General features: G+C 35.6%; 2 protein-coding genes across 9 annotated transcripts in view; one reads left to right on the forward strand and one right to left on the reverse strand.

The window, feature by feature from the left end:
* The window catches only part of LOC126373644 (golgin subfamily A member 6-like protein 22), a 31,923-nt gene that overhangs the window by 11,058 nt on the left and 6,209 nt on the right, over positions 1–14,656 (reverse strand). For 2 of the 3 annotated variants that reach the window (XM_050019861.1, XM_050019859.1), the window contains exon 2: positions 10,277–10,326. The gene's annotated coding sequence lies outside the window, so the exon portion shown is untranslated. Of the gene's footprint in view, positions 1–10,276; positions 10,327–11,993; positions 12,468–14,656 lie in introns of those variants that run through there. The other variant, XM_050019860.1, reaches the window with a different exon arrangement.
* LOC126373642 (reversion-inducing cysteine-rich protein with Kazal motifs) overlaps positions 4,132–14,656 on the forward strand; it is a 32,320-nt gene continuing 21,795 nt past the window's right edge. The window contains exons 1-3 of one of the 6 annotated variants that reach the window (XM_050019853.1): positions 4,132–4,426; positions 8,300–8,648; positions 11,708–11,763. In XM_050019853.1, the coding sequence (XP_049875810.1) occupies positions 8,546–8,648; positions 11,708–11,763 (159 nt within the window). In that variant the 5' untranslated portion in view covers positions 4,132–4,426; positions 8,300–8,545. The remainder of the gene's footprint in view (positions 4,427–8,299; positions 8,649–11,707; positions 11,764–14,656) is intronic. The other 5 variants (XM_050019849.1, XM_050019848.1, XM_050019850.1 and 2 more) reach the window with 5 other exon arrangements.

A 14,656-nucleotide genomic window follows, 5' to 3' on the forward strand; every position in this document is an offset into this window, starting at 1 on the left:
CGGATCAGTTATCAGTAAAAGGTCCAAGCAGTTGGCGCTATAGTTAGCAACGTCAGGTATCTTTGTAACGCAATTCACCAGATGTGAGAGATTTTGCCACACATGGCAAAAGCTTGCGCCTCTTTGCCAGCATGGTTGGTCTTCTGGAATGGGAACAACCACTCTTGCTGGTGGGCGTTGGAGTCCCGGAGAAGAACAAGTTGCGCTGAGAGATACCTCCGCCGTGCCAACTCCACTGTCCTACTGAGGTAGGTGAATAACCTGTTTGTCTCAGAGTTACCGCTGTGCGATCGGTAGACACTGGTGTAAACTATTTTATCCAGGCCAGTGTCCACCAGGATCTAAAGAATGGATAAGTCTGGGTATTCAAGGTTACCGAGAAAAGCAGAAAGAGGAGTTTGATAGGTTATAATGACGTTTTCCAATCACCCAAAATGGTTTTGGAAAACCATGAGAGCATCTCGAGGAAAAATAAAATAGCTCCACAGAACTGTTAAAAAGGCCCTTAAAACAATACCTAATTCGAAACTAAAATTTAACACACGGATCTCTAAAACTTAACGGTTTTATCATTTCAGTGTTACTTATCATTCCCATGGACTGTTATTGGCATTTCAGTCCACCGAATCCACCGGAATGATAACACCGAGATGATAAAAAACAGGTTATTTTTGTATAAACTGTGAATTTAAATAACTATCGAAAAATCGACACTTCTCAAACAAAACAGTACTTGCAGCCGATTTAACACATCAATATGAAATAAATTGAACTAATCTAACACGAGTTATAATGGCTACCGAAATGATTTTTTACTGATTTTTTTTGTCCCCCTATCACCGAAATGATAAATTTCTTTTTTTGGCGGGAAACCATTACACGCTGTGACGGGTATGTTCACATCTAGCGGTCGACCCGAACCAATGCGAGGTGTTGGCAGGTAAGGAGGTGTCATAGACGCAATGTTGACGGAGTTATTCTACCAAAACTTACTGTCCTCTGAAATGATAACTTTTTTTCGGACAAAATTTAACTGCCTGTCAAATGTACGAGAAGGAAGGTAAACAGACAGAAATAGTTTTTGTTGTTAGATTATTTAATAATTTAACGAAATTCTATCAATTTAAATCCCAATAATAGAAAATAATTGTAGAGCAAGACATTTTATAAGCGATAATGAGTTACGGACAAGCTACCGAAATGATAAAATGACACTTTAAAAAATTTTTTCAGCGTGTTACAGTTGCTGAAACTGAATGATTTTTTTTGCCAAGGTAGAGGACTACTTACTTTACCCAGAAAAAATATTCAAAATCATTTAGCAGAACTTTGCACTACCGTTCTCAGCCAAGACAACTTTTTTTTTCACTTTTGCAATTCACCCAGGTACCTAATGATATAATTTAATCTCGTTATTTAGATATTTATGTAATGTAGTTGTAGCAATAGGTAGGTAAACTGTTTTATTTTTTCATACCTACAATGACATCACATTATAAGTACACACTATTATGATGCTGATTTAGTGTTGGGTTCTTAATTCATAATATTCGTAATTCGGGAATTTTTCCGGTGTTTATTTTATTTTCCCATATTTTCCCGATATTTTTTCTTTCCCACCCAATTTTTTCTTTCCCTGCCCATCACTGCTGATTATACTACTGATACTTGTTCATTACAGATACCTATAAAACACTATTGGAAAACTCAGAGATACGAATATATCTTCGTGTATGGCATGTAAATTTATTCATGAAACTGCCGTATCCTATGCATTGATACAGATCCCTTCGGTTAAAACTAAAAATCTCCTCTGTACAGTCAATATTTTCATGGACGAATATTTTTTTTTACCAAGCTTTTTGTCCATGGCACGGTGGTCGTAGTAGCCGATATCGCATTGGATCGCCCATGTCGGGATTCTATTAAGCTGTGTCATATTTAGGTACAGTTATATGCATATGCATTCTTCTGCTGTCCTTCTGCTAATATTTAATGAAGTTATAGAAAAAAACGACACGCAACAAGTTAAATAACTAAGCAATAATGGCATAATCGATATTTTTAGTTCTGTGGGTAGTAACGGCCTCTGTGGGCCAGTTGTTGAGCGTTAAGGCCGGAAGTTCCGGGTTCGAATCCCGGTGGGGAAATATCACAAAAATTACTTTGTGATCCTTAGTTTGGTCTGGACATTACAGGCTGATCACCTGATTGTCCGAAAGTAAGATGATCCGTGTTTCGAAAGACAAGTTAAGCCGTTGGTCCCGGTTCCTACTTTCTGATGTACTTAAGTAAGTAGTTGTTACATGAACATGAGTCATGTCAGGAGCCTTTGGTGGCTCAATAGTAATCTTGACACCTCTCAACTCACAAGAAAGAAGGAGAAGTTCTATGGGGAGGTAACTTAAATTACCAACATAAACAACATTACATGTATATCTGGAGACGGGCAATCATGAAAATAAAACTTACTAAAGAACTGGGCTACTTCTTCAGATATTAAAAAGAAGTAGATAGAACTGTAATTCAATGAGTTTCCTCGGGAAACTTTGGTACGGTTTCTATCAAAGGCGAAGTGTTCGTAGGTAATAATTTCTTAATGCATTAAAAGCTCTGGCGAGTATCGGCGGCACTCGGCTCTTGAGTCTGTTCGAGCCAGTCTGTCGCTGCCACTTGACTTTTTAGCAGGTAGAAGACGCTAACAAGAACTCAAGTGGACGATAGAATTAAATCGCTGCTGTAATGTCGTTGAAATTTTAATGGATCGGAAACTGCTTGCCTGCAGTGAAAAGTTTCAAGCGTCTGGAGTTTTATCTAAGAATTGTAAGTAAATACATAATAAATAAGAAGAAAGTTTCTTCACAATAAATGTGTAAAAAAGAATAATTTATTGAAAAGATACATAAAAATCTTTAATTAAGTTGGTAGTTCTACTACTACCTATTGGTTATTGGTTGGTTGGTGCCTACTCGATGTAGAGTTTGAGGTTATGGATTTTGTAGAGCAAACTGAGCCAAACGTATCCAAATAATGCGTATAGACGACTCAATGAAAATCCTTTTAAGTATTAAGTAGTAAAAAAGTAAACAATTCATCAATTGATTAATTGAGTTTACATTTCTTCAAGCAAGTAAGTATATTACCCTCAGCTGTGGAGTCATTGAGACATTTGTCTTTATTCTAGCAATAAACCATAATGAAGACAGACGCAGTTACAAAGTAGCAGCCTCTGAGTGAACCTCTTCGGAATACCATAAATATTACTTACTTTGTAAAGGAAACTTTACTACTGCTTACAAGAAACATTTTATGAAAAATACGAAGATATTAATATATTTTTTTCATTAATTGAGTCATATAAAGGATGTTAAAGTTGTCGTTCAAAGTAAGTAAATTTACTCGTAATTTCCGAGAAATATTAATTAATATTTTTTTTAGTCGAAAATCTAATACCAGGAAAATAACTATGTTACTTACATATTTATATGTGTTGTACGTGTACAATATAATAAGTTCTTTTGTAAAAATTTGCACATGTGAACTTTTGTATGTAAGTAACTTATTCGTAAATCTGTGTATAAAAAAAACCAAAAATTATAACAGACTCTATTATTTTGTTCTGCTTTTGTTTATTTTTTGAATGTCGACTAAGCTCAGGATTTTAGGTTTTCTGTCTCTGTGTATATTATTTTATAATAAGCATCTATAGAGGTACTTACCTACTTATACTTACCTAAATTCCTGAAACTTTTGAATGTAAGGAACGGAGTACTTAGGTACCTGCTTAATAAACTTCATACGTTCACAAAGTTCAGGAGCACTCGTTGCCTACATCCCTAGCAGGAGTAGTAAGTCTATTTTATGGTCGACCAAAGCTTTACCGCCAATTCCAAAATTTACGACAATTGCTTCCCAACCAGAATCAAGTCCCATCTGTGCACCGTTTAAATTAAAAGTAATTTTCTTATGCAGAATTAATTAATGACTAACGAGCTCAATAGGGTTCATCAGGCGGAAGCGAGAAGAAGATAAAACAACATGTGAATGTCGTTAGAAAGAAAAGGACGACGCGAGTAGAGTCTGGAGTTGAATGAATTTATGCCGGTCTATTTAGTAACGCGTCAATTTGGCGCGAGAAAGGTTGTGGGTGGTGTTCTTCCGTCGCCTCGGTGAAAAGCGCGGGAAAATAACAGACGTGTCGTGTTGTGTTTTATTTTTTTAAACAAAATACCGTTTCTTTTCCTTCAAAAAATATTTGAAGTAAAAACTAATATTTTAATTAACTTTGCAATAAACATAAATAGTTTATTTTGTAACAAAGTGCTTATTTAGTTCAGTTACTTATCGGAAGCAAAATTATATGTTATTGGATGTTAAATTGAGTGCGATGGTGTACTGAAGTTATCGTCGCGAGAGGGAAGATTAGGTATACACAATAAAGATAAGAAATGCCTGGAAGTATGCTTTGAAGTGATGTATGAGATGAGCGCGGCCAAAAATAACTAGAAGATATTAGAAATAACGATACACTTGGGCAATAACAGCGAGTTACGGCTTTATCAAATCATTTAACAAAGAAACAAGAAGCTTTAAACAGCAGCCATTTATTTGAGCCATTTACAATAAGTATTTTAGTTTGAAGATTTGGTCTTATTAGTTTAGTAGGTAGTAAAGTACCTTCTGAAACTAACATGTGCAGAAATCGTAATGATTACCATATGGTTATTGTTTTGCAATAACGTTTTGGATAGGTAACTATTAAAAAACTCAGGTTTTAGGTAGGTTTGTTTTAGGTAGGTTACCTACCTAAAACATCTGCTTTATCCTAGTAAATCTCTGTTCAATATTTTACTTCTTAATTGTATTAGGGACGATTGAACCCTCTGTAGTTACGGGACTGTGTGTAGTTCCAGAGGGACGGACCTTTCATTCAGTCTGCCGCTATAAATATTATAGTTCAGTTTTGGTACATTTCTTGAAAGAAGGAAAAATTACTCTTTCATATAAGATTAAACAAACAAGAATACTTAGACTCACATGCAAGCACATGTGGCTAAAAGCATCAAAAGATAAACTTGTTTATATCAGTTTTGAACGTCGGATTAAGTTGCAGAAGTTAGCACGTAGAGTGGCATACATTAATGTTACCAGTGTCTGTGTGAAGTTGGAGTCACGACAACTTGCAACTTCTGTGCGACAACTTGCAACTTTGGGGATAATGGCTCCAGATGAAGGCCATAAAGCATTTTTATTTGAGTTCCAGGCCGAACAACTTAGACGCGTATTTAGAGGTCTTAAAACCGTTGTGGTCTAATATTATTATGTTTGATAAATTAATTTAAATTAATTTAAAAGTACCTACTTATACTTTTAAAACTTACTTCTAGATAATATTTTGTGCGAAATTTTTCTACTTCTATAACGTTCGTTCGAATAATCAGTATTTAAAACGATTTTGATATTCAAATTAAAATACAATTTCATGTTTAGTAGGTACGTTACAGACTAAATCAACACCATGTAAGCACAAACAAAAAGAAAAAACGTAGCCCCTGTGTCCTGGTTTAGCGGCTTGCTTCTCAAACGGGTAGCGCCAATTGCTCCTAAAACTCCGGTGCATCAATAATTTATTCATTTATCTTATGTTCAGTTTTCACTTACAGAGATGGCCCGACCATTATAGACCACGATACGGCTCACCACATATCACGTTGGTCTAACAGAAAGCTCGGTGAGACGTGGGTACTTAGTTCATTTTGTGATGGATGAATCTCTGACTACCCCAATAGGGATATAGTCGTAAGCTTATGTTACAAAAGCTTTCAAAATCCGTTGTATCTATTCTTATTGAACGTAAATCCTAATGTCTTATTCCAGAGCCCCTTAAAAGCTATTCTGAATACGCGCCTGTTCTTATCGTCTCCTTGTGATTTGTGTGCAAAGTTTTTCAACAAGTGCGAACGACAACGCACATGTTATAGAGTTTATGGCCAATAAAATGTCATGCGGGCCACCGACAAATGCGCTCAATTCGATACACTCATTCAACTACATAAAAATATCTGTTCTAACAATTAAGAGTCATTAGGAACAGAGGGTTGTTGTCTCTATGTTGCGTTCGTGCTCATGTTTTATCAATTTTGGTATGTTACATTGTAATGTAGCCATTATTACATTGTCATCTATGATATGTTTGAGTAGAAACGTGGGCATTTTCTTGTTTTTATCAATGACAATTGGGGCTGTCCACCTCCATCAAGGATTATAATAATTAGATATGACTAAAATGTTGTATGAGTGGGTAGATTTGTATTTACTTACCAACCAAGAAACCGTTATAAAAATAAAAATGTAGAGTCACTGGAATCTACAAAGTAGGTACATACCGAGGTTCACTTAGATCAGATGTTTAATAAAATATATTTTTCTTACAAAATTGTTAAAAATATCATGTATGTAGCTGACGATGCTCATTTAGCTACAGTGTCGTGAAAAAATGAAATTGTTCAGGTGCGAGGTTTTACGACCAGCGAGTCGCATTCACTGTTTTACAACCAATACCATTCATTCTTTTTTATCCGGGAAAAATGTACTTTCAATGTACTTAAATAGAGGCCATTGGTGCCTGGCAGCTGGCTGTTCTGTGGCAGTATGTTGACTTCTGCTTGACAGCTACTGGGTGTGGTTCTCTATTTCAGTAAAACTTTTATCTCCATGGCTGATTGTGCATCTGTATGAACAACTTATGCCTGCGCATAAGTTCGAAAAATAAAACAAAAATGTTGTTACAGCTTAACAATACGAGAATGTTCTAACAAAAAATGTTTAATAAATTAAATAAGTAAGTAATATATTCGCGTAGGTCCGAGATCCGAGTATGAATTTACGTTGTTTTAGATTTCTTTATTAAGCTTTCAAAAGTCATGTTTAAACGGTAGTCGTAACTTACAAGCTAAGCTTCAAGGAGTGCCTAAGTTATATCTAGTAAGAGTAAGAAACTCAAGTAATTAGTGTACATAATCGAGCCCATTTCTGTCGTTACGTTAACCTGTATGTTTCTCCATAGATTACCCGGTATCCCTAGTTTATGTTAATGAAACTTTCAATGTAAACTCCAATGGCGATTTAGTACCTAACTCTGCTGTGCCTATACAGGGTGTTAGTGACATCGCAACGAACACTGATTCGCAAAATTAATGACTTTTTGAGTTTTTTTTTTTAATTCTTTACTTTTGTGATGTATCTATTGAATATGTATCTTGATATTAAGTACCTCAGAATAATGAGCTGAATTATCCCCCTTAGTATTCATTACGATGTCACTTACACCCTGTTCGAATACGAAGTCTAGCTTGTAGTTTACGAGTACGAATGGGTGTTAGCGACACCGTAAGAAATACTAGGGGGGATAATTCAGACCATGATTCTGAGTTGATATCAAGTGGATTTTTTGCCGGAAAATTCATGAAAATTGTAGAGTTTTTTAAAAATATTTTCCATTCCATACTTTTTTGACGAAAATTTCTTGATATCAATTCAGAATCATAGTCTGTATAGTCCCTGAATGTTTTCGTTATGATGTCACTAACACCCTGTATTTTATATAATAGGTATGTTAGCTATGTGAAAGCTAATGAGCTTGGTTCATGATTCCGTAAATATATTATGTTCAATCTTAGTGACTATTCATACATACATCTAGATAACATGCGCGATTTTAACCCTTTCACGGGCAGAGATCATGGGTCATTAATGGTTCATAATAGTAAGACACCTTGGAATCGGAACGTCATTAGACGTTCTGTCCTTGAAAGTGTTAAGTAGATTCCCAGGTAGGTAGAAGCCAATAATGCCCTGCGGCATTTTGGAAAATTTTAAATTATTTTATTTTAAAATATTATTTTGGAAAATAATATGATGGTAGTAGGTGACCATTTCGTAGTCTAGTCATCATTTAGACACCTACAGAGAGTCCGGCAACACGGACAATAGCACTATAGAACATTCAAAGATTTTCCTTTCATCTCAGACAATGCAAGCACAAACACGCCGAAACTGTAAGAACATAGCGTCGTCAAAATTATTTAAGACAGCCCTGATACTAGATATCCTGTAGACACGATATTCCACCATTATATCAAAGGCACATCTTAGAGCAGAATGTGTTGTGTGGAAACGTGAACATCCTCTAATTAGTTTCACTGGTGATAATCGCGGTGAAGCGATAAATTAACGCCTTTGATATCGCATCGTTTTACTGCCTGTTTACTACTAATAAAAATATTTTCAATTTAATTAGTTTGCCGAGAAGCATTTGAAGTAACCGTCCTAGTTCTGAATGTTGCGTAATTTAAAAAAAATATGAAGGTTGTTTAAATACACATCAGTATCTCATAGCCTATAAACGTCTCCGGCCTCCTTTCAACGTAGAAGAGAACATTTCAAAGCATATTTCCAAAATTATTTATTTTAAGTACAAAATTATTAAAATAAACTAAACGAAAAATAAAATATCAAATAGCTTAAATGTGAAGCGCAAACAAAAATGGCGATCAAACGGCATAAAAGAAAATTCGCCATAAGCAGCAACTGGTGGAAGTCCAGACTGATAGTGGCTGCGGTCACGTTGGCGTGTGCTCATTCACAAGGTAAGGAATCTTTTAAGTACTTACTTGCTTAATTATTTTATTGACTAAAGACAAAATCCCCCGTGATTTGAGAGAGCAGAAAATTTGTCTGAAGGAAAAAACTGCAATGAAGTTAGCTATGTATGCCCAATGAAGAAGAAATAAATTGAAATATTTATCAGTAAGCGTAACACGTGTAAACTTTAACTCTGCTAAAGCCTCTTTTGCGGGTTAGTGAAAGATTTCATAAATACCTTGTGATTCTTTCGGGATTTCCCAAAGAAGTTTCCCTTTTGTTCTGGACACAAGACTTAGACAAAGGGGTCGAAGGGGTAAGTAAGTTCGAAGTTCGTCCAAAATAAACGTTTTGTTCTTATTACTATCAGATATAAATGTAGAGTATCTAGTTTATAGGTTTCATGTTATCCATATTAAAACCAGGGATTTCTATAGATCTTTGCACTCACTTTTATAACTACCATGATATAATAATAATATAGTTTATTTAATTGTAATCTTCATTTATTTCATGAATAAATACTTATTTTCAATAACAAAGGTAATTCGCATGTGATTTGTGAATTGGCAAATTGAATTGTGCGTGTGACCTATTTGTTATTTGGACAATTATGTATTTATTGTATTGTGCCGTATTCGGCACTGAAAGCAGCCAATCCGATAATTTACTACCACCCGCGTCCGGATTAATTGAATTAGCTGCGAGTTTACTGTATTGCAATCCCCAAATTATTGCCGTTTATTAAACACTGAAAGCATAATCTCATATGTGGAAGAATAATTTATAGTACCGATTTTTTAAAAAAAAACTTCTACCTACATTAAGGCACTCATAATGTCTGCTAGTTTCCTTGATCGTAGAAATAGAGCCCTCCTCATCTACTTCCATAAAAACCGAAGACTCATCATACTTAGCATGTGAAAAAAAAAAACGTACTTAAGTATTTCTAAAGTCTCTAAAATGCGGTAATGCAAGAAGTTTAACAAAATTCGTTTAGAAAATAGGTCCCGTCGAAAATGGAGTTCCGCGCGATTTCGCTGGATATTGTTTTCCAATAGTCGTGTCTTAGAAAGCTGGTGCAATACAATAAAAATAAAGCTTTAATACTTTGTAGAGCTGGGTTATTTTCAGCTGGATCTAGCTGCTTTTAGCCACAATATTACTAAAGTATTAGTGGTTCAGATTCATAGGAGGAATTCGGTCAGGTAAATACTGTTATCGTTAATACGAGGCCATATTTATTAATAGCGGCATTTTATGTCTATATTTTGCACGTCTTGAAGCAGTACAGAAGGCTAGGATAGCCAGTATTAGCTAAATAGGTTAGTGTAAAAGCTTCGGTGACGGTAACTTTATAGAATATGATGCGATTATCCGGTTTACTGGCAGTAATTGAGGTTTAGACACAGATAGGTACTGAGAGACCTAGGAGCTTGTGAATTTAGATATTTTTTACCACGTATCATAAAAATATCTAAAAAAACTTTCACTGTATTTTGATTGCCAATTAACGTTCGCGTAAAAATGCTATCTGTTTCATTTTCCAAATACATTGACTGACATATCAGAATCTGTACGCCTATTTTTATTACGCTGGTTTGACATATAAAAAGCGATTTGTAATAGTTACCAATGATGCTGATGATATTTACTGACGGGGATGGAATCGCGGACGGAAATCTGGAATGTAATCTTGTATGTAGGTTAACTTCACTACAAAATCGGTTAGGTTAGTAAGTATGCTGATAACAGCAGCGCATGAGCCGAGCAAGCGAAGCGAGCGTGCCGCGGCGAGTGCCAGACCCGAATTCTATCACGTTAACCGTAATATCCACCATCATAAATAATTGGTTTATTCATCATCCATTAAAAAATTGTAAGGTGGGAATTTTGCAAATTAATAATTATTGTAAAAACATAGAACACGTTCAGCTGCTTCTCTTCCCGGGCATGTCGTAAAAACCGACAGAGGGATTGTGTCCTCTAACATGATGGACTAATGTTATGGGCGATAGGCTGATCCCTTATCACCATAAGGTTCATCATATCCATCTTTGGACTTCGTATCAACAGTGGCTGCAAGTTGTCTTTGATTACTTGTGGCTCTGCCCACCCCATTAGGGATTACGGGCGTGAGTTTATGTATGTATGTATGTAATAATTATTGTAATGAAAATATGTCATGGATTGTGATAATTATGACGTCGTACTCATATTTTAAAGCCAATTAGAGTGGAGTCATTTTCAACAAGTGCATCCCTGTGCTAGATCTGTCATCTGCCTATCCATCTCGGTGTTTCCTATAATTTGGCTTCATCGAAATCAGCTTCGGGCTTATTAAACAGGTTCACAACGACTTTGTAAAATGGTTATAATCTGCGCTTTCGATTTAATTCCATGTTGAAATTAATACATATTGAGTGCCTACGTTACGTCGGATTACTACCAATAACTAGTTCTAATAGTGTATAATGATATATATATAAGTACTGGGGGAGGTTAAAAAGACCACATGAAAGCACATCATCTAGAAAAGCAATATTGCTGTTTGACATTTGTTTGCATTGCGCACTTACTTTTATATGCTCAAATGTCAAATTGCAATATTGCTTTTTTAGATGAAATGCTTCGATGTGGCCTTTTAAATTTTCATGTTCAGAAATCGTTATCTGAAGAGTAACAAGTAACTAAATAATAATATATTTTATTTTGTGGTTTATTAAAGTTCGGTCAGAATATCTGCGATACCTTCAGCGTCTATCAAAGCGAAATTCCATTAAATATTTATGGTTTATATCTATCTATATTATTATATGTACTAGAGATTTCATTGAGGAATGATGATTTACTTCACCAAACATGTTGAACATTTGGAACAGTGTCAAAGGGAATAAAGTTTATTAGGGGAAATAGATCAAACGGTTTATACCTTGTTTAAACAGTAATCTGTAACTGTCGCGGCACTTTATTGTGGCGACACCAGCTGTCGCCTGATGCATCTTGACGTTTATACAAATATTTTGAATCGTCTAAAAATTGTTTTATTGGGTTTTCTTTTCAGATATCTCGGCGTGTTGTGACAAAGCGGCTGGGGGATGCCGGAGTGTTTGTGAGAAGGTAAAATTATTTCCGTTAATAAGTACAATGACATGCATATTTTATCGAAAAAATAGTAAGACAAGTATAGTGCAGGACAGTTTACTGGTTCTAGAATATTCACAAGTAAAAGCCTAGATAAGCTTAGATTTCATATAAGTGCTTTTAAGTAAGTTGCATCCTGATGTAATCTCCATGTTCCCACCAGCCGCCCGCCGCTGACCGTGTCACTCGCCGCACGTCTCACTTACGTATTCACCCGACGACGCCCACATTCCTCCAAACGCCTCCCCCTGAATCTTAAATCCACATCCCAACAGATTTCCAATCAAACTTTTCACCCGAATTGACTAATTAACCAGATTTATTGCTTCCCAAAACTTTTCCGTCCCAAGATATTTTTATCGAAAATTAAGGTCGTCTAATATTCGTTTACATAAATGCACAACAAAGCTTTGAATTTCAAAGAAACTCGAAAGACTTTGATGTAACGTTTCATCTGAAACAATAAAGGATATTATGTTGACGTATACGAAATCAACTAGGACTTCTTCCTGCGTTATTGAAATATTATGGTATGGAAATTACAGAGGCGACGTGTCGGGCCTAATCAGAAATCGCGTCACAGCTCCCGGTTCGGGGAATGCGTGTGGAGTGAATAAGGGAAAATTATTAAAACGTAATGTAAGAGGAGACGCGCACACCGACTAATACATTCGTTTAATTCTGTCTCGTTAGGGAACACGCGTGACGACCGCTTCCGTTCCGAGACATTGCTTGAATATTTTAAAAACGTCGATAGAGATTTCAGACGATTTTATAATGTCTAATTTGATAAAAAAGAAATATCTGATGTTATTCACCACTTGACCGCTCAAATAGCGAACTTTGTGTAGCGGGAAAATGTAATATATTACTTGATCCTGTTTTATGCATCCTCTACGCTATCGGTGATGATCGTTGGTAGTGTAATCGACTAATTTGAAAATTATTGAATCAAATTGTTAAAACACAAATTATTAGAGATAAAATCTTAGATTGATTGTCAATGAGGGACTTTCCAGGCTAAGTTCCCCAACAAAATATACTAGATGGCGCTGTTCAGATTTACCGTGATAATTACCTATTTTCTCATTGCTTTGGGTACATAATTATTCTTTAAATATGTTTATGTAATGACAGAGACATATATAAATATAATTAATGCTTGATATTTGGGTCAGATACGTATAGAATTATGTTGCTACCTATATTGCTTTATTTTATTTTGATCATAATAATAATGGGTGGAAGGTGTTGCGTTGTGAACCCAAAAACATAGATAAAAGATGCATATTTCTGTTATCCTTAAAATTTGAAGGTTAAACAAAGAAAAGTCTGTACAGCGCCATCTATATTTTTTCGGGGTAACGTAGTCGCTCATTACTTACAATTAGGTATTTAAGTTTACCGAATTAAACCCGCATACAAAGTAAAATGCCTTATATATCGATAATTATATTACTTACCTACTCCTAATTCCAACCCTACGCATCCTGTAATTTTTAATGCGCGACAGGACGAGACAGACAATCTAAATAAAGTGGATGCTTGTTAAACTCACTATTAAGCGCGTTTAACCCTTTGTACCCTTGTAATTGAATTGAACTAGTAACGAATTCTTAAATAGAAAAATAATTACAGGACAAATCGCTTGACAATTAGACGGTCTATTCTGTTTACCATATGGGATAGGGTAATTGGCACCGTTGTAGCCAGGATGACAGGGTAAGCCAGCTAGGATAATGACTTAATGACGACGGTCTGTGGTGGGGACAGGGTAATGGCCTAGAAAATGCACATAATAACAAGCTTTCCTATTTCATAGGGTTTTCCCCAAAGCTAGTCAGGCTTGATAATGTCACTATCGTGGACGCTATTAATTGGCGCTCTGGTAATCGTGTTTATTGTTATTTTATGGAAATAAACAATATATAGTACGGTACGTTGTTATTAAAACGCAAATGTTTTTACTTTCACATTATATTTATTTACCTCATCATTACATTTTCTAGTTGAAATCCTCAGCACCTAGGTTCTATTTCCGATGGAAACTCGTGTAATAAGAAAACACTTTGTGAGACTGTTCTTGGTTTGGTCAGAACATTGCAGACTGTAATAATTATGAAAAATAAGATGATTCCGTGCTTCGAAGGGCACTTTATGCAGTCCCGGCTACTATTTAGTTAAGTACCCTAGTAATTTAGTCTTTACTTGGGCTACATCAGGGGCCTTTGTCGCCTTGATAATACTCTGACACGATAATACCCTCACAACCCACACAAGAGAAGAAGAAAAAGTTGAAATCAGGTAAACACAGCTAAAGTGCTTTGTTAATTCTATTATCTTTTCGCGTTTGAGTAATTGAGCCGTTAAGTCGGTTCGAGCACGTTTACGAGGTGGCAATGATTGATCTAGTGAGCTGGACAGGCGAGTGGCGAGTATAGTGCGACGGGCAATGAGCTGCGAAAAACACACCACTCGAAACTGGCGAAGAGGCGTGTAAACACGGCTCAAGATTTGTTTCAACGACGTGTAAACACATAGTTTTATTGCTTCTTGTGTTCTCTGATTAGGTGTCAAACATGCATATTTTAGTTACTTCGTTGGCAATAATTTAAATATTATTTTGATTTTTTTAAAAATTATATTGACTTATTGCTGAAATAATGCTGATGCTATATTGGAATGGTCTAGAGCGGAAATTCGGGTTCTTTTTGTAAAAACTAAATAATATAATAACGTGTAATTTTGTTGGTTTTTGTAAAGAAAATGGGTCAGGTCAATGCTGTGTAGGTGAACGTGAAGGTGCATAGAGCAATACGGACCTCCCGTGTTGCTCTTTGTGAAGGTGACTACTATCTTACCCTGTCAC

The sequence above is a fragment of the Pectinophora gossypiella genome, chromosome 16 (assembly GCF_024362695.1).
Source record: "Pectinophora gossypiella chromosome 16, ilPecGoss1.1, whole genome shotgun sequence".
Lineage (NCBI taxonomy): Eukaryota > Metazoa > Arthropoda > Insecta > Lepidoptera > Gelechiidae > Pectinophora > Pectinophora gossypiella.